Below are 23666 nucleotides of genomic sequence, written 5' to 3'. Positions count from 1 at the left end.
ATCCTCGCGCTCCAGCATCACTCCCTGACAACAGCGGCGATGGCGGAGCCCGTAGCATCGGATGCAGCGACCAAGACAGACGCAGCAGCAGCGGCATCATCACCCACACCGGGCCTCTCTCCCGTAGCCAGCCCGGGCTCTGAGCCTCTTTCCATGGCTCTCTCCCCCACCGCGGACGGCTCACAGCGGCTTCTCTTCTCCCACGACCTGGTCTCCGGACGATATCGCGGCTCAGTCCGGTTTGGCCTCGTACGGATGATCCACGGCGAGGAGGATTTTAACTCGGACTCGGACCTCGACGATGGCGGAGGGAGAGGCGGAGACGGCGGCGGCGGTGGAGGAGGAGGCGGACGAGTACCGTGCGGTTCGGACACTGAGAGCGCCGTGGACACCCCAAGTCGGCCTCTCGGGAGGGGATTTGTCCGCGTCCAGTGGTACCCCGAAGGTGCAAAGCAGGACATCAGGGAGACAAAGGTACCACACAGCTGCTAACGTGCTCACTGTTTACCCCGGCAGTCGGTGGTTATCTCAGCCTGACGTCAGGACTGCTTTGTTTCACCTGCCTGTTGTGGTTTTTCGGAGAGGGGGTGATCGGTGGACTTGTTACCCAAGCAGTGATCAGCTTCACCTGATCCATCCGACTAAAACCTGCAGCCTAGCTCGCTAATTGGCTAGCATTCAAGCACACACGCTAGCTAGCAGTTTAGCTCGTAGCCTCATGTATCTCAGCTGGTCCCGACAGGCTGAGCAGGGTTGATCCACCTGACTGCAGCCAGCTCGCTGCTAGTACACCACACACACACACACACACACACACACACACACACACCACTGACCGGACAGGTAGGGGCTTGCACAGGTCCTGTCAGGTGCACCTCCCTGCTTAGACACCTTACACCTATTGATTAGCTCATCCTTGACTCAGTGTAGATCCATAGCTGGGTGTGACCTGGCCTGAGACCAAGCTTTGTGTGTGATAGAAGATCTCTTATTATTATATAAATATACACATCTGAGTTAAGTCTGTTCCCAAGCACCGTGGTCAGACCAGGAGAACGAGGCTCTAATCGTTGCCTTGTCCTCTCTATCAGCTGCAGATGTCTTCCAGCTCAATCACAATTAATGAATTAGTTGAACAGCAGGGATTTAATTGGAATTTTTTAAATGTTTTTAGAGCATTTTTTTTCATTTACTTTTCATTGTGTTTATTATCTAACTTCATTAGTTTAGAACATTGAAACCAAAATGGTGCTGCTTCTTTTGCATCATTGTGAGCATATTTTTGCATCTTTCTTGGCTGCTGGTCAGATATTTTAATATAATTAAATTTTGATAGTGCAGATGTGCTGCACTGAGAGTTTATAGTCTATGGCTGATCATTTCTAATGCTCCTCTGTAGCAGGGTTTTACATATCTAACACACTACTTACTTCCACCCAATTATCTGCTCGATCTACCTCCATGCCTTGAGGTTCTGTAGTGTCCTTTTAGTCATTTGAAACCAAATCTTGTTGATTACTGTGCTTTGTATTTTCTCTGTTGCTTCAAATGTCGGGAACGTTACCAAAGAAGATTTGAATTCTTTTTTTGCACAAGTTCTTTCACTATTTATTGATTGCTAAAACAGTTCTCTTTTAGGCTTCGGTCACACAGACCTAAGACCGGTTGGAGAGTGGTTGCTGGAGGTTGCTGTCTGTTGCAAACTGTATGCTGCACCAATAACCTCCTTGTGGTTGCTGCAGCCGCCCGTAGTTTCCATGGAAGGTGTCAACATGCCCGTATTTGCCAACAAACCATTGAGCGCTAGTGAAATTTGCGCCGCTCACCTTTAATGTAAGAGTTGTACCTTACTGCTGAAACCACCGTGTTTCAAAAGGCATAACTCTTTACTTTGAAGGCAAACATTAGCTATTTCCACACAAGTGTTGCACTCTTCAGTTTCACAGCCACTTGGCTAATAAAGAAGTCAGTGTCTTCTCTGCAAACGACGAGTGACCACAGCAATCACAAAGAGCTTTTTAGTGCAGCACCCTGTCTGGGCATCAGTGCCTGGAGATTCGGTTAATTCATAGTTTCAGATCATCTTTAAGGACATTAAACCTAGTGTAAGTTATATTTTTTAATTTTTAATCAATTACATCACTCCTGATGATACAGGACTTTTTTTTTTTTCTTCGTTGGTGGTGGTTGGACATGATGAACCTGTATGTTAAAAAAAAAAAAATCAGCTGACATTGTTGATCAGTAGTTTGTTCATACTGCCAGTATGATCAACACTGGGGCGATTATGTGGAGTGCAACCAATATGAATCAATACCTTTTAACTGAGATATCAAGGTGATTGATTAAAATTCTGAAGGCTATTGAGTCTGAACTTAGAAGGTATGAAATATAGATTTAGACACCTGGACGCCATTCATTTGTTTTGAAGTTTAAAGTCTGCATTTTTAAAGTAGACAGCAAATATTTGCAAACCTCTGGTGATTTCTCTGAGTGGTAGCAGTCAGTCCAAATCAGACTGCAACTGCTTGCAGAAAGATTGCCACCCATCAGGTAGGATGAGCCCCCGGTTTGTAATATTCCCAAAGTATTTGTATTTAATGTATTTATTTAATGAAATATTGATATTTGGCATCCCGTATCGAAACAATATAACTGTGCAAAAATACACTGACACTATGCTGTATTGATTTTGTTTTTTCTTTTTTCCTTTTTCTCACTCATAATAATTAACACAGAGTACCACACGAAAGCATGAATGCTGGTAACAGTGCCAGCCTCGTATGTAGACACTTAGATTTTAAGCTTTACAAAAATTGACCAGAGAAATCTAAATGAGCCGTAACACTTTGACTGTCTGGTGCAGTCAGCTTCTGCCTGTATTTGTCTAAGTGGCCACGCCCTGAACTCCAGTATCCTTTCTTCTTCTTCTTCTTCTTCTTTCGGCTGCTCCCTTTAAGGGTCACCACATCTGCATCCATCTCACTCTATCCCTCGCATCCTCTTCTGTCACATCAGCCCCCTGCATGTCCTCCTTCACTACATCCATGAACCTTCTCAACATCCTTTGTCATATATATTCACTATCCCTCCTCTGCACATGGTCCAACCATCTCTGCCCTGCCTCTCTAACTTTTTCTCCAAAACCGTAACCAGAGCTGTCCCTCTGATAGCCTTATTTCTTCTGAGCATCTTCAACTCTGCCACTTCCAGGCTGTCTTCCTTTTTTTTCTCCTCCAAACCATATATCATACAGGTCTCACAGTCATCTTCGAAACCTTCCCTTTTGCTTTAGCCACTATTCTTCTGTCACAAATCACCTGTGACACTCGTCTCCACCCACTCCACCCTGCCTACATGCTCTTCTTCACCTCACTGTCCTTACTTCTGCTATTCAAATGGATGAATTACAAAAAATTCAGAGGTTAAAACCATTTTTCTTCTGGGCAGTTAACATGCTTTTTAATGCTGTAAATTCGAACATTTTAACATGGAAGTCTGTAGTGACTGGATTTTGGAGCAGCCTCGAGGAAAAGCAGTGTGGAGCGCTTCAGCATCAGACCTTGAATTCAGCCGAATCTGGACAGTACATATGTGATGTTGGCACAGAAAGTCGCTAACCTCTATCGGTGTAAACTACACTCTCAGCGTTTTAAAACCTCTTGTCAGTTTCAGTTCAGTTAGACATGTAAATTGTTGCGTACATCTTTGTGCAGTTTTACCATTTTACCACCAGATAATGAGGACATTTTAGCTGGTGCAGACTTTGCAAACCTGTTGTTCTGTGCATCCTCTAAGCTTCTCTGGGGTTCTCCTGGGCTTTGTGGAAAAGGGTCACGGAGTTTAAAGGAGGACAGGCCTGGAACAAGCTCACACAGACTCATTTCAGAGACAGGATGTGACCAGAAGAAGCCTATTTTAGGGCCCAACGCTGCCTTGCTTTGTCTTTCCAGTTAAATGAGAAAAGTTCTGGTCTGAGTGTCATTCAGACCTCAGTCAGAACAAAGGCAGAACGACGCGCCCCTTAAACAATGACGCCGATGTTTACGCAGCACCATCTCCTCTGTGTTGATGTGCACATGTATGGGTTTCATTGTGTGTCGTATTCGTGATTTCTCCTGTGCTTGTCTGCACGCCCAGTCTCAGCAAGCTCATTTTGCATAAATCCCGAGAGTACGGTTTTACATCCTAATCAATAATTCATGATCACATCCTGCAGTATGCAAAGTTGCACATCTTCAAGGTGCTGTTTGCACAAAATTCCAACTTTTTTTTTTTTTCTGCAGGCTGCACCTCATGCTCACTTCACGTTTTCTCTCAGGAGCCATCAGTGGAGGGAAAAGCGATGCTTAGACTTACTCTCGGGTTTCATAAAGCAGACATTTTCACAGCGAAATAGGATTTTGGACATTGCGACCATTATGTGCAAATTCTAAATGATACAAGGCGATTAGTCTAATGTAGTTTCTTTGTTGCTTCATTTTAGTGCATGAAAGTGAAACCGTTCAAAGTTATGTCTGAAATGCTAAACTCTCTGCTTGGACAACGAGGAAGCCTTGCAAAGATTTACAACATACACAAACGTAGTGTTGCCAGAAACAGTATGAGAATAAACAAAGTGGTCAGTTTAATGAAGATTTGTCAGCAGGCGTGGTGCCCCATCGAGCAGCCTCGTACGATACTGGTATTACTTTTGATATTAAAAAAAAAATATCACGGACAAGTGAGCTTATCTGCATGTTGCAGAATCTTTTAAAAACTACATTTGTGGGACAGCTGCCACACCACACACCCTCCTGACTGACGTTATTGATTTTTAGTATAACGCACATTGAGGAAGGGACAATGAAAATGAAACGGCAAGCTTGGTGAACATGCAACGTGTACGACATGTTTGGTGTTACTTTGTTTATTTAAAAGTGCATCAGCGACATCAGTGTACATTCAAATACCCTGCTGTCTCACTGGCTTGAATTTCCCCTTTAGCAGTTTCACCCACATCAATTAGCTATTCAGTGAGGGGGGGGAAGAAAATAAAAGAAGTGATGTTTCCCTTTTATTTACCATAGGGCCCCATTTACACATGAAACTACAAAATAAAAAGAACAGACGTGTTTTATTTGTTATCTACTTAATTTATGGTCTGTTTCATTTCAGCTCACTGCATGACTTTACTGGATTTTGCAGCCATTTGCAGTTTCTCTCCTCTCCTCTGCTCTCTGTTTCACTGCATTTGTCACGAGCAGAATAAAGGAAGTAAAGATAACGGAACAATGAAAGCAGACAGCTGCGCTAAACATCTGAGAACATCCGTGTTTACTTTGAAGCCTGCCTAATATCTAATATGGTGAAGGGTGGGGACAATATGAGAAGCTATGCTGCTGATGTTAAAGAGCTTGTCGTGGTCAGAGCGTTAGCAGCTCTCGACGCCAATAACTTTGAGTTGTTGTGCTATGTCAAGCCAATAAAACCATTTAATCGCACAAGAAAAACGACTGTTGTTATATGATTTCATTTATGATGACTTTTATGTGATTTGTCATTTTATGTGTCACTCACGGATGTTAAATTACCGTATTTTTCGGACCATAAGGCGCACCAGATTATAAGGCGCATTAAGTGAAACAAAACGGTCAGATAAGTCAAACTTTACTAAACTCATTCTTCTTGCTTCCTCCACTTCCGTACCATTGATTAATAATGTTGAATTCTCTCGCAGCTGCTCTATTCCCATGTTGTTGCAGTATATTAATGACTAACCTTGTATTGTGGATGCATTATCTCAGTTGTTCTGCTGACTGAAGTTTACAGCATCCTGCCATGCAATTGCATTTGTCCCCAACCATTGTGGATCGAGTGGAAAAAAGTTAGCGTTCATCTTCCAGCTTCACTGTGTTTGTTATGCTAACATAGCTGTGTCGCTGGCAATCACGTAGCACATCATTATATACCAGCTAGCCCAACTTCAGTAACCCTACAAACGTCACTGCTGTTTAGTTTTCTGTCTTCATTTATGTTGGAAGTGATAGCAGAGCAGTACGTTTTAAGTTTTTCAGAAATCTCTCAGTCAGAACGTGGTATATCATGTTTAGGTGGAAACTAGCGAGCTAGCTTCCTGCTAACTTCTAACTCGGTTAAATTTAATAAATTCTGTTTTCATGAACACCTGGATGTTAAACTTAATTGTTACACCTGGTAAAGCAGCAACGCTGATCATTTTATTAAAGATAAAAGAATTTAGACAGTTTTTAACTATCAAAGATGCGGCAGTGTTCGTTTGACTTTGGGACCTGAAGCGGACGGAGTTTTTTTGACCCAGATTACTCAGCGAGGCCATAATGCTCCAACAATCCATCAAGCTGCGCGGCTTTGTAGCGTACTAAAACATTTGGTGACAGATTTTTGTACCACATAAAATCGGTTTGAGGTCAGTAAGCACAACCAGAATTCATACATAAGGCACACTGTTGATTTTTGAGAAAATTAAAGGATTTTAAGTGCGCCTCATAATGCGGAAAATACAGTATGTCCTAAAACATAACAATAGCAATAATTGACTTAAATAATGGATGACCTCATCTTCCGTGTTGTCAAGCCTATGAGACCATATACCAACTTTACATACCTGACCACATCACCACCACCAGGCGGTGCTTTTTGAGTGTTTCCGCCAAGAGCCTCTCTCTGGACATGTCGGAAGACACAAACTCTACTGGCAATTACAGTTTTTGGTCTCCCTGACCAAGCAAACAGAGCTGGGATGTTCAGGAACGCGCTTGAATCTGTCATGTCAACCTGAAAATCAGCAGGAAATTCCAACAAACTGCAGTCCAGCAGCTCTGGGAAATGTAAGAAATGGATGTGATGTATCCATTTTTCAAGAGCACCAACCAACCAAAACTTGTGCTTTGTGATATTTGGTGGCTTTTACTTCAGGTAGGTGGAATTGTTCCCTCTGAGGAAGGAAATGGCATTTCCCTTTTCGTGGTGATAAACTTCATACGATGGAGTCTGCTTCCACTTCCAGACAGCGTGCTGAACTTTTGTCGTGGGTCATTAATTAACATCAGCCCATCATGCTCAGACCAACCTCACTGAAATAGTGAATTACACTATTAGAAAGTGAATTTAAAAAAATAGAAATGTTGACTGGAAATGAGACATGCTGAGAGTTTAGTCCCAGGTGGCTGCTATGGTAATGTGCAGGCTTTTTCTGTACCCTGGAAATGGTTTCATCCCACCTTCTGCTCTCAGAGCCAGTTAAATTGTCAGGGCTTTCTTGGCGTGCTGTCATATGATGAGCTCCCACTTTCGCTGCTCTGGCCCGTTACAATGCCCTCGAGTTAGCAGCATTATGCATTCATTAAGGTTCACTGCTCTGAATACAAATCAGACTGATCTGATTTGTGATTAATAAATTCCACTCGGCTGCTCGCAGTGCTTGACCCCACAGTGAAATGAGGAAATAAAACATTAACATTTTGTCGCTTATGCTAAACCATTATCATTATGTTGCAATTGAAACAGGAAGTTGTGGATCAATAGATATAAATAAATCCCTGTGAATAGGGAGACTCCAGGTCTTACTGCATTTATTTTTGCCTTTCATCGTGCTGGAAGGTTTTTATTTATTTTTTTTGTTTTAAAGGCACTGCTGAGCAAGTTATTTAGGGAAGCTTTCTGCTGCTTGATGGTGCAAACCTTTTCTTTGGATTGTCCTTCAACTCAAAGTGCTCTCAAATTACTGAATAGTTTTGGTAGACTTGTGACTTGCACACAGAACCTTATGGCAGCTGTAGCAGTCTGTCTGTGCAGGTTTCTTCTGTTTGGTCTACGGGAGGAACAGTTCTGCAATACGGGGCTCAAAGCTCATTGCAGACGTCTGCAGTGTTGTACCACAACTCCAATTTTCCTGTACCACAGTGGCCATGTGGTGCTGTTAAAACATTCCAGTCTGGTGAAACCTGGAATTTTGAAAAATCGTGCAGGTCCTGAGTGAATAGCAATTTTTAACAAAGTATATAAAGGAATAACTGTACATATCCCAACATACAGTACATTCAAGCATGTTTAGCATGGGTTCAAGCCTGATCATGTAGGGCTTAGTTTGTAATTAATAAAATTTAAAATTTTGGATCTCACTGGAAAACATCTGCTGATCTGACTCCTGGTAGTTTATAGCAGGTTTGTGTTACGTCATACTAGTCGCTGGAAGGAAGAAAATGCAAATGTATAAGAGAAAGCATGGTTACATAAGCTATTTGTTTTTTGTTTTGTAAAATAAGATGACTATTTTTGATATTAGGAAATCAGGAACACCCCTACAAGGGCATGGGTTATATTCACTGTATGCTATCCTTAGCATGGAAACAGTGATGTCAGCCATCAGTCCGTTTGTCTCTCGGGCTTATAGTTTAACAAATTCTTGTGTGAACAACAGGTTTATTGCTCTTGTTTGCAGCAGATGGGGGGGGAAAAAATCCATCAAAATTTCAAGTGGGAGGAAGAGCTGAATGCTGTAACCGCAGGGTGACTCCCATCTGTCAACCTGGCCCTCCACCCTGCCCCCATCCGTCCAGCTACACGAGTGTGGTCAACCCCCCCCAGCTGACCTGCACAATAGAAACATGTCTTTCCCGGGTGGGCTGACTGCTGATTTACACTCGGGCCACTGCACCACACGGTTTTCTTTCACCTCTTATCCATCTTCTGGTCATGATCACATAAATTGCTTTTAGTCCCATCGAGCCCTCGCCTCTTCAAAAGCATTTTAGCTGCAGCGCTGCCGAGCACTTGCAGAGATCATCTTACTGCTGAAATGCGTTTAAGACACGAGGTCGGACTGTATTTTTATTTTTTTTATTTCTGGTTCTTCTGCTAAACATGTGGAGGCTAAACAAAGTGACTGTAAATCGATCACTGAAGACAGTATTTCAAGAAATGCACTGAGTAATCTGACCGAGTAGAATAGGTGTGATTAGCTTTAGGGGTGGGAATTAGAGCGATGTAATGATACAAATGATACAAACACTCATTACATGGCAAGCAAGCAGTAATGTTTGTGGCTAAAAATGATGCCAGTGGTGGAGGTCCGAATGAGAGGGTCCATGTTCTAGTCTTTTCCACAGTTCTACCACACGGCTGTACGAAGAGGCTTGAAATGTTATTCCTGGGGTGTGGCTGCTTTGACTGACAGGTCGATGGACAGGCTTTGTATGTTTGGCTTCACCTCTGCTTATTCAAGTTACCAAACTTCTGGTGCATTTTTAGCTCAGTGATCTAACAATAACATGGCTCGCATTCATAGACTGTATATAAAGGATGGCTCTAACTACAGGGTCTGAAAAGTGGAGATAATGCAAAGTCTCTTACATTTGCATCTTTCCTAAGCAGGCCAGCAGAGAACGACTCCTGTGGTTGCAGAAAGGGGTTTGTGTGGATGCCTCCGTGTTTGTTTCATACATGGCCGATAATGACACTCTTTTGGACTATACAAATATTTTAAGTGCAGTCTGACTGCAAGACGATCGCCCAATACATCACAGTGCACACAAAGGAAGAATTGAGTGTTCATTTACTTCGCTGAGGTGTCAGACTGCGTGTGTCGTCCTTATTGATTAAGCTTGATTAGTTGATAAATCAGCAAACACAGTTACTGTCTGGACTGAGCGGATGATATTAATCACATTACTTATCTCCACTTGTTTAGTCTGCTCAGCTTGTTTAACACCTAAATCACTTATCCTGCCAGTTCCTCTGCATTTAATCTGCCGCAATTCAAGTTGTATTTAATCAAAGGATTTTGTTTTTAATCTGGAGGAACAAAAAATTAAAAAAGTAGAATCAGTAAATTTGATTTAGTCCTTCAGAGGTGTGGTCTTGTGTCTTTTAAAGGTCACCTGAGTGTTGCCGATTGTCAAAAACAGCTACTCGTATGTCGCACACTGCTCCAGCACTAATACCCATCAGATGACTGTATGCATCCGTCAGTGCAGTTTGCTCAGAAGCCACCCACAGGTGCTCGTGGTAGGCTGGCAGACGTTGGTGTAATCTGGGACACGAAGCTGTTGCCAAGGCCCGCCCAACGGTGCTTTGGAGCCCAGAGCCTTGGTTATGGTTTGTGCAGGTGCCAGGCAGGCCCAGGGAAACAAACAGACGAGGGGCAGGGCACCAGGGTTTGTCATCAGCCACCGTACTGTACGCTTCCTCTAAGAACATGTGACGCACCTGCAGCGCTGCACTGCAGCTGCTCATCACACCAGAAGAAATCCTCCTAAAATTGCATGAAGTTCTTTTTCTTTAATGCTGACTGTACATGCTGCAGCAGGTAGCTGTAAAAGTCTTTGAAGAGTGGATACAAACATCTGTTTTGTGTTCATCCCTCAAGAAAATATTCAGGTTAAAGTTATTTATTTGTCTTCTTGGAGATGGTTTCTGACGGGTAAAACACAAGCTTCAGGTCTGGAACAGTTATAAAGTGTTTAGACCAATTTTTATTGGATCAGGAGAAAATCTGAAAATGTTGCTCGTGAACATTAAATGGAAGGAGGACTTGCTGTCTTGATTGAATTGCGCGAGGAAAAAAAACAAAGCAGAAACTTCTCATTGTTTTTAATTGAAACTGTCATTTTGTGCGTTACCGTTTATTAAGTTTAAGTTTATTCATGAGCACATTTTAAAATGAACAACAAAGTGCTGTGCATGCTGAAGGAAAGACAACTTAACTGTATGAAAATAGGGAAGAAAATGGGAAAAACTAACCAGTTTCAAATAAAATGCAAATCAGTCCGTGTACTATTGCATCGAAACGTCAAAAATAAACAGACGCGAACCAATAACTTTGAGGAATCCTCGGCTGCTGTTTTCAACCATCAATTACTCATAAACACATGAGCAGCGAGTGCAGCTCATGCTGTACTGAGTGTGTGATAGTTTATTGATTTGACAGCATTTGATGGTGCTCTAGACAGCACACGACTATGATGCTGCTAAATGTGACTTTGCTGAGCATCTGTCGCCTTATTCTTTGTTGTCTTATAAATCAGAGCAATCATGTAAACTCAGACAGACGTGGAGGATGTAAAGGTAGGTTGTGATGAAGATGCTCAGCAGGTAAAGGAAGGATATGTCTGATGTTTTTCTTTTTCACCTTTTAGACCTCCTCCTCGGGGGTCATGGCTTTTAGAGTGCAACCAGTTTGTTGTTAAAGTGTGAAATGGACGGGACAAGCTGTGACTCTGCTGTGCTCTCTGAAGACTTCTGGCCTCACGGATCATCTTGCTCTGTTATCCTCCTCCCATTTAAGCTACATCCAAATTGTTACAGACTGTATGAGGGTTTGGGCATTTTTTTTTTTTTTTTTAATCAACCTTTTAAAATGTGGGTAAACACTGGTGCTGTGTTAATTTGCAGAGTTTGGCTAATAGTGGCACCAGCAGCCATCTGTTCCTGTTGGTTAAAGTCCATGTTGCCTGTTGGGAATTTGGTTACATATACTTACTCAGACTGAGCTGGTTTAACTAGATCACCAGCAGGTATTCAGACCTGCCCATGACCAGGACAGGGAGTAAAATCAGACTAGCTCACTAGTCTAAAGTCATGAAACAGTCAAACCTGAGTAGAGTCTAATGGATGAGGTTAAACACTGTCTGTACTAATATGGTGTAAATCAAAGAACCGTTTAAGCCGTTGGTTACATTCGGTTTTAACTGAAGTCTCTCGGGCTTATAGTCTCAGATTAGTTTGAGAAGTGGGGCTAATGCTAGCCTTCTCTCCTGCTTGGTTAACGGATGCATAGAACACCAACTGATGTGTAATGTATGAGGTCACGGTTTTCTTACTGTAATGGGGAGATGAATTTTGTTTCCTGTCTGCCATGTCTACAGTGAGCAGAGATGCTTGGAAAGCAGCACGAGAGACAAGCGCAGACAGGAACCTTAATCCCTGCATTAATTCCACTATTGTCAGCACCGCGTTCAAACTTGAAAGTGAAACATGCGTGTTACTCGTCACGACTTGTCAAACTTGTCATTCAAGCTTTTACAGAAAAGTGACTAAAGTGTTCATTTAGACATTAAATGATCAGTTCTGATGTTTTTAAAGGATAAACGGTGCCTGTTGTGTCTGAGAGGTTTTTTTTCCTTTCTCAAACGTGTCTTTATCTCCATCCCACCCTGCTTCATTTCTCTCGCTCCCCTGCGTTCTCCTCCTCTCCCCCACCTCCCACCACCTCCCTCACCTTCTCATTAACAGCAGCTGCGTTCACAGCTTTTCATTCTGAATAAAATCAGCTGTTGTGGGATGTGATTTTCATATAATCTGGTGTTTACATGCTCTGACGCAGTTAAATGGACAGAATAACGTCATGTTCACTGCAGCGCTTGTTATTGTGACTCATTTCTGTCATTTTTTTTTAAGGTAGAGCTAATGTGCTTTTCTCTGATTTCCAGCCTCAGTTGTATGGTTACTCATATTAAATGATACAAAGTAGTTTAATTATTACTGCGTGTTAAACTGTGTGCTAAAGGCTCAGACTTTTTAAATGTTTGAATTGTTTTATATGTATGATGTCAAGAGTGGATGTCCTCATACCCACCAAACCTTCTGTTTCATGAGGGGCAGCGAATCAGTAATGTGAGGGCTGATTAGGGAGACTGACTTTAAAGGCAGAGAAGCTAAAACGGCTTGTTCTAAAAGGCTCAAAATGAGACAAATGAGGAGTATTTTGATTTGTGAATCATGCAAAGCTACTCTTACAGAATCCAAGAAACCCGTTATGGAGCTGGAAATGAACACCAGAGGTCCACTTCAAGAGTTTGTAATAAGATCTGACTCTTTTTAGTCTAGTTTTTAGACTATCAGACTATTTTCTTTACATTTTTTATATGTTTTGGACCCGTTTACTCTTTATTATTTTTGTTTAAATTCTGTATCGATATTTCTTTTCCTTCATACAGCCGTAGCCAGTGTCCTGACAGAGCTGTTAATGTAATGTGGTGCTGACTGGATGGGATAATGGATCTCTCTCTCTCTCTCACTCACTCTCTCTCACACACACACACACACACACACACACACACACACACACACACACACACACACACACACACACACACACACACAGAGCTGGTGACTTGCCTTGCTTAAGGAGCCAGCCTCCTTTCCTCCTCCTCCTCACTCTCTCTCCCTCCTTCATCTTCCCATCCTCCCTGTTTTCCTCTGCAGTGTTGGTCCTGCCCAGTGGGGAGACAGTCTACTTTCTCTCCCTCTCCCGCTCGCTCGTCCCCTTTTTATTTCCATTTTACTATCTGCTGTTTTTGCTGCACTCTTGTCTATTTCTGGCTTCTGCTTTTTCTGGTTTCCCCTCTCTCTCGCTCTCTCTCTCTCCTGGGACCTGTCTCGATCTCCCACTTGTTGTGCTGTACCTCGTTCACAGCTCATCCTCATTTTCTCCCTGTCACACCCTGTCTCCTGCTCCTTGCGCCCCCCCCCCCCCAGCATCTTCTCTCCTGTCGTTTTTTTTTTTTCTTTTTCCCCAAATCCATTTCTTTGTCTTAATGATTGACTTAAGTATCCTTCACCACCTTCTTCCTGTCTTCTATTCTCCTCCTTTTTGTGACTGCATTTTCTTCTTTTTCTATTTGCTACTCGTTTCCCTGCTGATATACAGTACAGCGCTCTGTCTTGCGGCTCATAGTGCTCCGTGTTGACTTTTTTTTGTTTCATCTCTCAAATTACACAGCAAGGAGATTGCTCTATAATAGATACTGTGCTATTAGTCCTTCTGTCGATCCCCTGTGGTCTTCATCTGTAAAAGGATTTGTGCCTTCTCTGTTTTTAATAGAGCCGTGCACCCTTCCTGTGTGTCCAAATCAATAGGCTTCAGCTAGACTGTCCTGCAGCAGCAAGAAGGGTTATCAGGGTGTGAGGATTTATTGCTGATGCAGTTTATTGCCTTATAAACAAAACTGCAAGGACTAATCGTTGATCTGTATTTTTTTTTCTTTTTCTTTTTCTTTCTTCATCACATTTAAGGAAACTCAGGATTACTGTATTTACTTTATTTTAAGATCACCATCCTTGCAGAATCAGTGTCTGGTGTGAGAACCTCGTTGTGCAGCATCAGACAGCCAATCAGAAAGCTGTGACAGCAGTTCTTCAGACTAGTGTGAGAGCGAGAGGCTTTAATGTGCACAAACCAACCCACACGAGCTCAAAGGGTCTCCTAACGGTATTGTAATTAGTGCTGAATTAGTAGCAGTGTAGTGTTTAGCAGTTAGTTGGTGTGTATCACAATTATTATTAGAATTATTTTCATAGCCCCTTTACACATGCCAGCTGTCAAGTTAATGTCTGCAGTGCTGTTTTAACTTTTAACACATTCACAAAGGTATTATAAGCATCATTGTTTAGGTCACAGGTGACAGTGCAGAAGAGTCCCACAATTTGAAATTACTGCTACAGCAGCTGTGGAAATGCTAAATAAACGGATAATTATAGTGCTTTTCTATAATTATCACGCACAATCACATGCATTGATACAAGCCTGAGATTCACATACCCACACTCTGATGGATGTATCAGGGGCAACTCGGGGTTCAGCATCTTACCCAAGGATACTTCGACGTGGGGATTGAACCATCAACCTTTTGATTAGTAGACAACGTGGTGGAGCAGGACATTAGCTAATGTTATGTCTGCGGCTACTTTATGAGGAGGATATCACAAAACATTTACATAAATGTAAAATGAGTGGAAATTTATTATAATTTCTTATCTCTGTTTTTTCAGAGTCCTGTGAGATTTTAATCAGCGGCGTTAATGAAAACGACAGCAGTGATCCCACGCTAACTCACCGTGTCATTACCTTTAGATGCTTAATAGAGACGCGCTTGGCAGAAGAATTGGCAACCGTGTCAAAGATGAAGATACTTTGTCTTTGCTGAAAGATAAAAACAAATTTAATTTGGTGACTGTTAACGGCACGGAATGAAATTGGCTTTTAAAAAAACACAAAAATGGTAGGAAAACTGTGTCAATGTAACGCAATGGTTACAGTCACAAAACCGTAGCGTATACAAACATTGGCTTGCTGTTATGGCAACAGGTTTGATGATCAGTAAATCATTGGGATCACAATAATCAGTAAGTCATTGGGAGCCAAAGTTGTAATTGAAGGTGAAAATTGATTAAATGCTCAGCCCTAATTATGAACATAAACCATCAGGCTCTGAAAAGACGCTGCAAACGACATCTAAAACGTTTTATATGACCCTGTTTCCTTTGAGGCGGTTACATCAGTCGCTTCTACACCACACATATCTGATCCAGAGGCTATTCACATTAACTCAACTCGGACACGTTTCAGTTTTATCCGTAATCAGCTCCAGCAGACCCACAGTGCAGAGTCTGACATTGTTCCATTTGACTGTGAAGTCTTAATTAATTACTAATTAATTAATGAATTATATAAACTAAAGATCAGTTTTTGGGAGTGGACAAATGCTGTTGGTATACCGTTAAATGCAACAAATGAGAAAAGACCGCAGCACCACTCGAAGACTGACTGTGATGAGTCAGCTCAACATCATGAAACTACTCACAACACAACTCGTGTTTTTATCCATTTAATTTTTGATTGAATTGTGAAACTTTTGATATATGAGCTAATTTAGCTTTTGACTCGGTTACTGCATGGGGCCAAGCTCTGCCCGTGCATCAGGTCTGTTATTATCAGGGCGACCTGGTTAGCAAAGTCATTTAAGTATTTTTGAGTCACCAATAAATAAAACTTTCAATAAATGTTTAAATTACCTGCACATGTAGTTTACATCGTCCAGAGGGACCTACTGTACATTTACCTCTGAGTGTACTGGCTTTACCTCACTGCTTAGCGAGTTGATATTAGGAGTGGTTCCTCCACTACAACCTGCAACAAGCTTTTTTTTTTTTCTTTTTTTTTCCCCCCTCAGTGTGACAGCTTTAGCTGAAAGCAAACCATTGCAGTTTTGGAGCTGTAAACGTCAGCTTCTTTCTCCTCCTCAACAGTCCTCGCTATCAGTGCTGTGAGCTGTGCTTAGCTTACAGACACTGATTATGTCTAAAGGAAATTTTTAGTTTTAGTTTTATGGTTTCTTGACATGGAAAAAGAAGTGAATATGGTTGTGTTGGAAACCTACAAATCTTTGCACCCTTTCGGCAAACTGATTAGCTGGAATCAAGTTGCAGCAAAATGTTTTTAAAAGTTACAGGAAGTCCTACAAAAATCACTCACTTCTTTTTGTTTCTATAAATAAAAGTGAAGTTAACCCTTGTACCTCCAGCTGTGTATGATGACCTTATCACCCATTGCTAATAATCGCTGGCATTCGCGACACAAAGTGATGCACATTTTTTTCTTCCCAAGTTGAAATGTTTTTAACTTGCGTGGATGTGGATTTGCATCGGTTCACCTCTTTAGTTCACGTCATGTTTGCTGTGAACGAGCTTAGTCTTTCTCAATTAGGTCGAATTTGTCATCCCAACCTTTATGGTGAGGTTTTGGTGTATCTGGTTTGTGTTTGATACTTGGATGTCTACATGATTGAGAAAAGTTAATACCTCTTCTGGACTAATGAAATCTTGCTGCTGACAAATAGTCCAGCATGCTGTGAGGTAATAATCCCATTGAGATTCCCCATAGGGATTTTGATTACGAGTCATAATATTTTAATCAACTACTGTGCCCACAATCCTAAATTGAAACCGCATCTGTGATTGGTGGAAGTCTCTGTTACCATGGAAATGTTTAAACCTGTAAAGACAGGTAGCTTAGTAAACGGTAAACTTCAGAAATGGCGAGAGTGGTGATTGCTGTAGAGCATGAAGCACTGTGCTATATTGATAACAAGGATAAAATATATACAAAACAATTATACAACAACAGGAGGATTAATAGGTTCAAATTCAAGAAGTTCGTCCAGAGTGAGTGAGTGTGTGCGTATGTCTAGAATTGCAATGCATTCTGGGATGAGCAGTTTTTGTCAACAGTTAAAAAGTAGTTCTTCACACAGTCTTGTACCTTTTACCTACATAGCTCAGAACAAGCAGGAACTATGAAATATGAACCTATAGTAGCTCTGCAACAGATTACCTGAATTGCAGAACTTGGCTTACTCAGTTACTGAGTATGCTAACACACTAAACCAGTTTCAGCAAACTCTTTGTACACTTACAAATCATTGAAGTCATTCACATAAAAACAACTCGGCAGCCACCCAGAGAGCAGTTCTCACAGGATCCACCTAACCCAGAAGGCCTCACTTGCTCTTTTACAGTTTGTTTGTCTCTTCTTTCAAAACTGCGAATTATTTTTCCATTTCTGCCAATCGCCACTGAGCCGAAGCACAGTTTGCCTGTGGCTGAAGGCGGAGGTGCAGGATGTAGCTGCGCTACGTCGCACCTTCATTATCACAGATTTTTAGCAGCATCTGTGGGTGGAATTTCACCTTCTGGCTTCATATTCAGTGAAGTTAGCCGTGTGTGGAGAGAAATGCAGCGTGTGCACCTGTTACTACTGAATCCGCCCGTGTTTGTGGCTCGGGTGTCTTGTTTGTATGGACAACAGAGTGAAGGAGAAGTGAGCCCGGTATAGAAAGCTGTCTGTCAGAGAGCAGGCGTGGCCCCCAAGCTGCAGTTCTCTGCAGCGTCCATCTTCCTCTCCGTCTTTGTGCCGCACCTGAATAATGACTCGTGCAAATCAGGCTGGAAAATCAAAGCCTCCATCGATTCTTGTTATCAATCTGGCCACTTCTACCCTAAAAGCATGGATGAAGAGACAACCAAGGTTGCTGCTCTTCTTTTTCCGAGGGAAGTGCCACACACAAACATTTTTTTCCCCTTTCTTTTTGTTGTCGGAGTCTGTGCCCACCACCTCATCATACCGCCTCCCTCCTCCTCATCTCTATATGAGCCATAGCAACAGTCAACTGCTTTGCTGTGACCCATCAGTGTAGCAGGGTAATCAGTCATGTGTGTGCATGTGTGTGTTACCGGTAATGTCAAAAGACGTGCGATTCACTCAGCGTGTCAAAGTCCAGTTTTAATTAGTGCACATGTGTGTGTGAACCTGAAGCTTTGGAAGAAATGCATAAATCACGGCAGCAGCAGTGGTGCAGAGACACAGCTTTGATTTCAAGGTGCCTCGAGGAGTTGTGTGCATCATGTGTGTAACGAGGAGGAACCTTCCTCCTTCATCTGCTTTCAGATTCAGATTTCACAAAGTCACGGCGTTGCCTCATTTTAATTTGACCTCCAAACAAACCTTAAAGCTGTCAAGCTCTTTCTGCTCCTTAAGGAGATATCACTGCTTCACTGCTAATATGGAGGATTTCTTTTAGTATATATTTTTTTTTGTGCTAAATTAATGCTTGCCAGATTGCTCTGCAGAAAAATCAGATGTGAGAGTAAATTCACAAACCTGAACAAATTGTGCTTAAAACCTAAAAGTAGGCAGTTGGTCTACTTTTTATCTTCTTTGGCAAACATCAGTATTTCTGCAAGGATCACGTTTTTCTATCAACATCCAAGTTTAATAATGTTGTTTTTCCTAATACTGTGCACTGGAATCATCTTAATTTTGCATCATTAGTATCTGCTGCCTTTCATTAGTACTTAGTAATAAAAAGTGTAACATTACTGTTTATCACACAGACACATAAGAGACAAACTCCTCTGGTTCCACTGAGTTCAGTTTCTGCTGCTAGTCTGAGCAGTGAGGTCCTGACCTTTCCTGCGGGACACTGATGCGATCCAAGCTCTCTGACAGACCAAGTCCTTCCATCGTGTCTTGGCTCTGTCTCCAGATCTCCTCCAGGATGGACATGCCCAAAACACCTCATCTACTGGCCCCAGCAGCTGTGTTGTTAGGGGTTGCTTGGTCTATGTAGGGTTTTCCAAGGAAAGGTAAGGGGCCAGACCAAGTATGGCTCAAATAACTGTGAATACAAAATCTAGGTACTTGGAGCGGGGATACCAGGCTGTCCAGTGTTTACTGTACATGATTCTCCTCGTCTTTTCTCTTTCTCTGTGCTCGCTGTTTTGCCCCTTCCCCTACCTCCCTTTAAGTCTTTCTCTTTCTTACACACATGGTAAAAGAGTAGAGTAAGTAATGCAAAATTCAACCAAGACACCGCTGGATGAAACAAGAGCACCTAAATTCAGCCAAAAAAAAAGGTTTAATATATGTATTTAAAAAAAAAAAAAAAATGTTTTAAATCTCCCGTTAGTTCCTCAATTACTGCCTAAATCACTCATTTAGGCATTAAGAGATGTAGATGGTAAGATAGTGACCATTTGCATTTTTGTGCATCAGTACAACTCATGCATTTTAAAAAAAAAAAAAAAAAAAAAGGAACTTGAACATTTATATTTCTAATGTTTCCTGTGTGTTGATGCTGAATACAAACACAAACACACGGTTAAATCAAGGGTAAGAAAAAACTGGGTGCGTGTAGCTCATTGGTGGTTAAAGCAGCATCTAACAGAGCTGTAAGTCCAGGCGATCCTCTCTGTTGAGAGATAACTGTATCAGGAGGGGAAAAATGTTTTTGCTTTATCGCTTTTGTAACGCTTTGATCGATGGGATGGCAGCGCCGTCCCTCCTCCTCGACTTCACCGCTTCCTGGAGAGTCGTCGGTCCCACGGTGGGGGCATGCAGCTCCCTAGCAGAATTAAGGAACAGAGTGTAATTGACATAATCCAGTTACAAGGTGTACGGTGGATTAGAAATTATAGTTATGTTAAGTGGATTATACTTTCATACCGAGAGGACACTTTTAACAGCTGCCTGACCAGCACGTTCGCACTCGGTGGTTTTGTTTCTGTATCTGTGCTTTAAACCAGGGTTTCTGACTACAGCAGCGCACTGCAGCACAAAGCACTGAAAGAATATTAATGAAGAAGAGCTGCATTTGTGGGTCTGTCCAAAAAAAAGCTCTTCTCTTGGCTAAAAGCTGCAGATAAGTAGGGAGACAAGTTGGGGTGTGTGTGTGTGCTCTAATCCTGAGCTGCAGAGAAATGAGGAGATGACAAGCTGATGTTTAATTGAGTACAAGGGAACATGGCGACCCATCGATTATATCCCCTCCACACGGTCACACACACACTCAGTGGCTCTTCCTCTCCCAGAAACCAGAGGAGTTGGGTTACAGTGTAAGATAAAGCTGAAGAGCTGCTGTGTGTGTGCTCGTGCTTGCAGGTGCTTTTCATACTGTCCTCAACAGGATGTTTGGGCGTCTTTACTCATACAAACTGCTGCCATACAGTCTGCAATGTTATCTCCAGCAGCTTCTCGTTGCTGTGCTCATTTCTAGTCTGACTCTTTGCAGTAAAATGAAAATGTATTTCCAAACATTGAAGAGCTGTGTGCTGATTGTCCTGATGCGGAGTTTGGCCCTGTTTTCTGAATCTCTGCTGTGCGGGTATAAAATGACCCAGAAGGTCCACACTTATCAGAAACTTTTATGATTTTTGAAATGCTTGAATTTTCCTTTAGGTCAAGAGAGATGCATAATACTAAATAATAATGTAGTTGAGTTGGCTGAAAGATAATTTCAGCCAATTAAAACATGCTGCTATGCTTTATTATGGAATGTATTACTTTTTTTTTTTTTTTTTTTTTCCCAAAGTGGTGCGTTTAGTATTTCTTGATATTTATTTTATTTTATTTGGGCAGCACAGTGGTCCTGTGGGGTCCTGTGGGGTCCTGTGGGGTCCTGTGGGGTCCTGGGTTCTAGTCAGCCAGCTGTATTCCCTGTGTTCTCTCTGTAGATGTGTGGGTTCTCTCAAGGTACTCCGGCTTCCTCCCACAGTCCAAAGACAGGCAGGATGTTTTCTTAATTAGTGACTCTGGCTGCAGGTGTGAGTGGCGGTCTCTCCGTGTTAGCCCAACAGTGGCGACCCGTCCAGGGTCCGGCCTCGCTATGACCCTGAAGTGGATAAGCAGTTAAGAAACTAAATGGATGGATTGTGTTGATTAGTATTCTGATTAGTCAGCTCATCAGCTGATTGTTTCAGCTCTAACAATAGCAGTATTACCTGCTTACCTATACATGAGTCTGATATATGTATATATTCCTGTTTTTCTCCATCCCCACCTCCCGTTCTGTACTAAATATGCAGTCTGCCTTGTTTTTATTCGATTTCTACTCTCTCCTCTACTTCCATCTGCGTCTGTCCAAACTCTGGTGTTTTGCCTGGTGGTTCGCTGCCACTTCTCTTCCTGCCAGCAAAGCCATCTTTTCCACTCGCCTATAGTGAAAATAGGCCCTCCCACAGGTCACCTTTTACAGCAGGAGTTCACAAAGTTTTCATCACTGAGTGCCAGTTTAGGGAGCCAGCACCTGACTGAGTGCTGCATAGGAATGTTAAACATATGTTAAACTCTGTTTAGAGGTTGGTTGTATTTAGTGCTGGTGTTTCTTCATTTCATTCAGGCACTTTTCTCCCTCGTATGTTCTTGGACACAAGGTTTAGTTGTCTAGGAACAGTGGAGGTGGTTGTATTGAAATTAGTTGCTCATCCTTAATAAATGAAGCTACAAGATGGCAGCGATTAAACTGAGGACTTAAAGCAATTCACTTTGCATTTGTTAAGCCTGAAATTCACTTTTTTATTTTCACGTAGTTCATCATTTTTGTTTAGAGAGCTTCTTCACTCAGGTGATTTTTATCACAGTAGTGTACCGTTCACCTCTCAAAACGCTCGGTTAACATTTACATGAGCTGTACTACTTGTGTGTCTCTGTGAATTGTGTGTCATCTTTAGATTTTGAAAAGAAGGCAAATAGGCTTTTTTAGGTTTATTTGAAGATGTTTCACCTCTCAAGATGCTTCTTTGGGTCTAGAACTGATGGAAAGTCTCAGGTAATGAACCCCTGGTGGGGGCTGTGTTATCCTTGTTCCTTTCAAGGGTGGTTCAGTGTATCTCGTCCTAAAGGAGAGAATGAAAGAAGCACTGAAACACCTTTTTTATATTTAGAGAATCTGAAGAGCTACTTCTGGGTCACTTTAAAACAAATTGCACACACATTTAGAGTCCTGCGTCTTCAGCAACGGTCCACGTCTTACAGTCTCATGTTTGTGCACTTGTGTTTCTGCCCTGACTGGACTCTTAACACCTAACGTAGCAATCTGAGGAGTTAAGACCTCCCTCCTGCACTTGTAGTATAAAAGATCTGGTACATTTTGATTGTTTTGGACCCTCAAGGTTTTTACTCCTTAGCTGTAAAAGTCTGATGGGGTATTGTTTTGACCCTGCTGGGCACACGAGCAACGTGGACACCCAAGTTTGTGAATGTGACACCTCGATAACTCTACTAAAAATCAGTGACCTTGACCTCAAGGTTAGAAGTCAAAGGTCAAGTTTTTCTAAAAATCTTGTGAATGTGAAAACTTCAGAACAAAGTCACGTAGCATTTTGAAACTCATGCTGTAGGTTTCTCTACTAGGAGGCTAAAGGGTAATACAGGTCGCCGCCAGTATTTTTGTAGATGAATTTTTGGTGACAGCAGGTGGTGTTTTTGTCCTCTCAGCTGTGGTGCAGGGTGTTTATGCACAAACTGGTGACATGAAAAACACCTGCCTCCGTGGGGTTCAAAGTTTGTTTGTTTTTAAATTTTTGCTTTTTCTTGCATACAGTTTGGTCCATGTAAAGGCCTCAACAGCCCAATAACAACTCAGTGAGCACCATTTAGTCAAGCATAACTCCTGGTACTATGGAGGTAACAAAAATACTTCTAATTGTGTTTATTCTACTTTTAATGATTAAAAGTAGAGTAAACTTAATATTTAAGTACAGTAGAGGATTTTACCGTATCTGTCATATAAGAAATTAAAGGAATTTCCCAAGTTTGGGATAAATGAATCGTATTTTAAAGGAAGTGGTATACATATGAAAAGCACAAATATGGCCTTGAACTAAACTAGCTGTTCACTAGTGTTTCATCCGTTTCATGTATGAACCCATGAAGTCCTGCATGCTGTGGTTTAAAGGTGAAGGAAACGCACAGCAAGGATGTGAGCCACATTAGCTCTGGTCCTGTTTTTGTCGTGAATCAACGGTGTAAATAATCACTGCTGAAAAGCTGCAGTTACGCTGTGAATAGAAGGAGCAGCAGCCACTTCTGCTGAATAGTAATTTAGTGCGGGAAGGGGGCGAGGAGACAGAGTTGTTTTTGGTGTTTGTTTGTTTGAGAAACTAAGATATTCATATAAGTAAAATAAAATCCATAGTAAAGGGCGATGTACAGTTGAAATTGCACTTTTTCTTTCATTAAGACATCTCAGGGGTTAAATGCACAGCAAAACTTCTTTACATGGGCAGAAAGGTGAATTTCAGTAGTCCAGGCCACTTCAGCTCATGTGGCCCATGATGTCAAATTAATTTGACATCCCCTTATGTAGTTTGTGTACATGATCTAGTCATATTTGGAGATCAGGCCAGCAGTTAATGGATTTTTAAAAACGTTTTAAAACGTATCCTCTCTAAAGAAAAACCCAGGTGTGAACAGAGAACGTGTATATCTATCATGGAAACTGAATTTGGACGCAGGCTGTAAAGCTGTCTGATAACAGGGAGCTCACACTCCTGGTAGAACATGAGGAGTGCATTTTGCCGTTTACCTGCTG

The 23666-nt window shown here is 41.9% G+C and overlaps 1 protein-coding gene across 4 annotated transcripts in view; it reads left to right on the top strand.

Moving 5' to 3' along the window:
• Position 1: 1 nt before the first annotated feature.
• The window catches only part of ube2o (ubiquitin-conjugating enzyme E2O), a 43155-nt gene continuing 19490 nt past the window's right edge, over positions 2-23666 (top strand). For all 4 annotated transcript variants that reach the window (XR_001223876.3, XM_013268298.3, XM_019359671.2 and 1 more), the window contains exon 1: positions 2-474. Coding sequence is in view for 3 of the 4 variants with exons in the window: in XM_013268298.3 (XP_013123752.1) it covers positions 40-474 (435 nt within the window). In the remaining variant the exon portion in view is untranslated. The remainder of the gene's footprint in view (positions 475-23666) is intronic.

Source organism: Oreochromis niloticus, linkage group LG6, assembly GCF_001858045.2.
Source record: "Oreochromis niloticus isolate F11D_XX linkage group LG6, O_niloticus_UMD_NMBU, whole genome shotgun sequence".
Classification (NCBI taxonomy): Eukaryota; Metazoa; Chordata; class Actinopteri; order Cichliformes; family Cichlidae; genus Oreochromis; species Oreochromis niloticus.
This window is presented reverse-complemented; position numbering and strand designations above follow the sequence as displayed.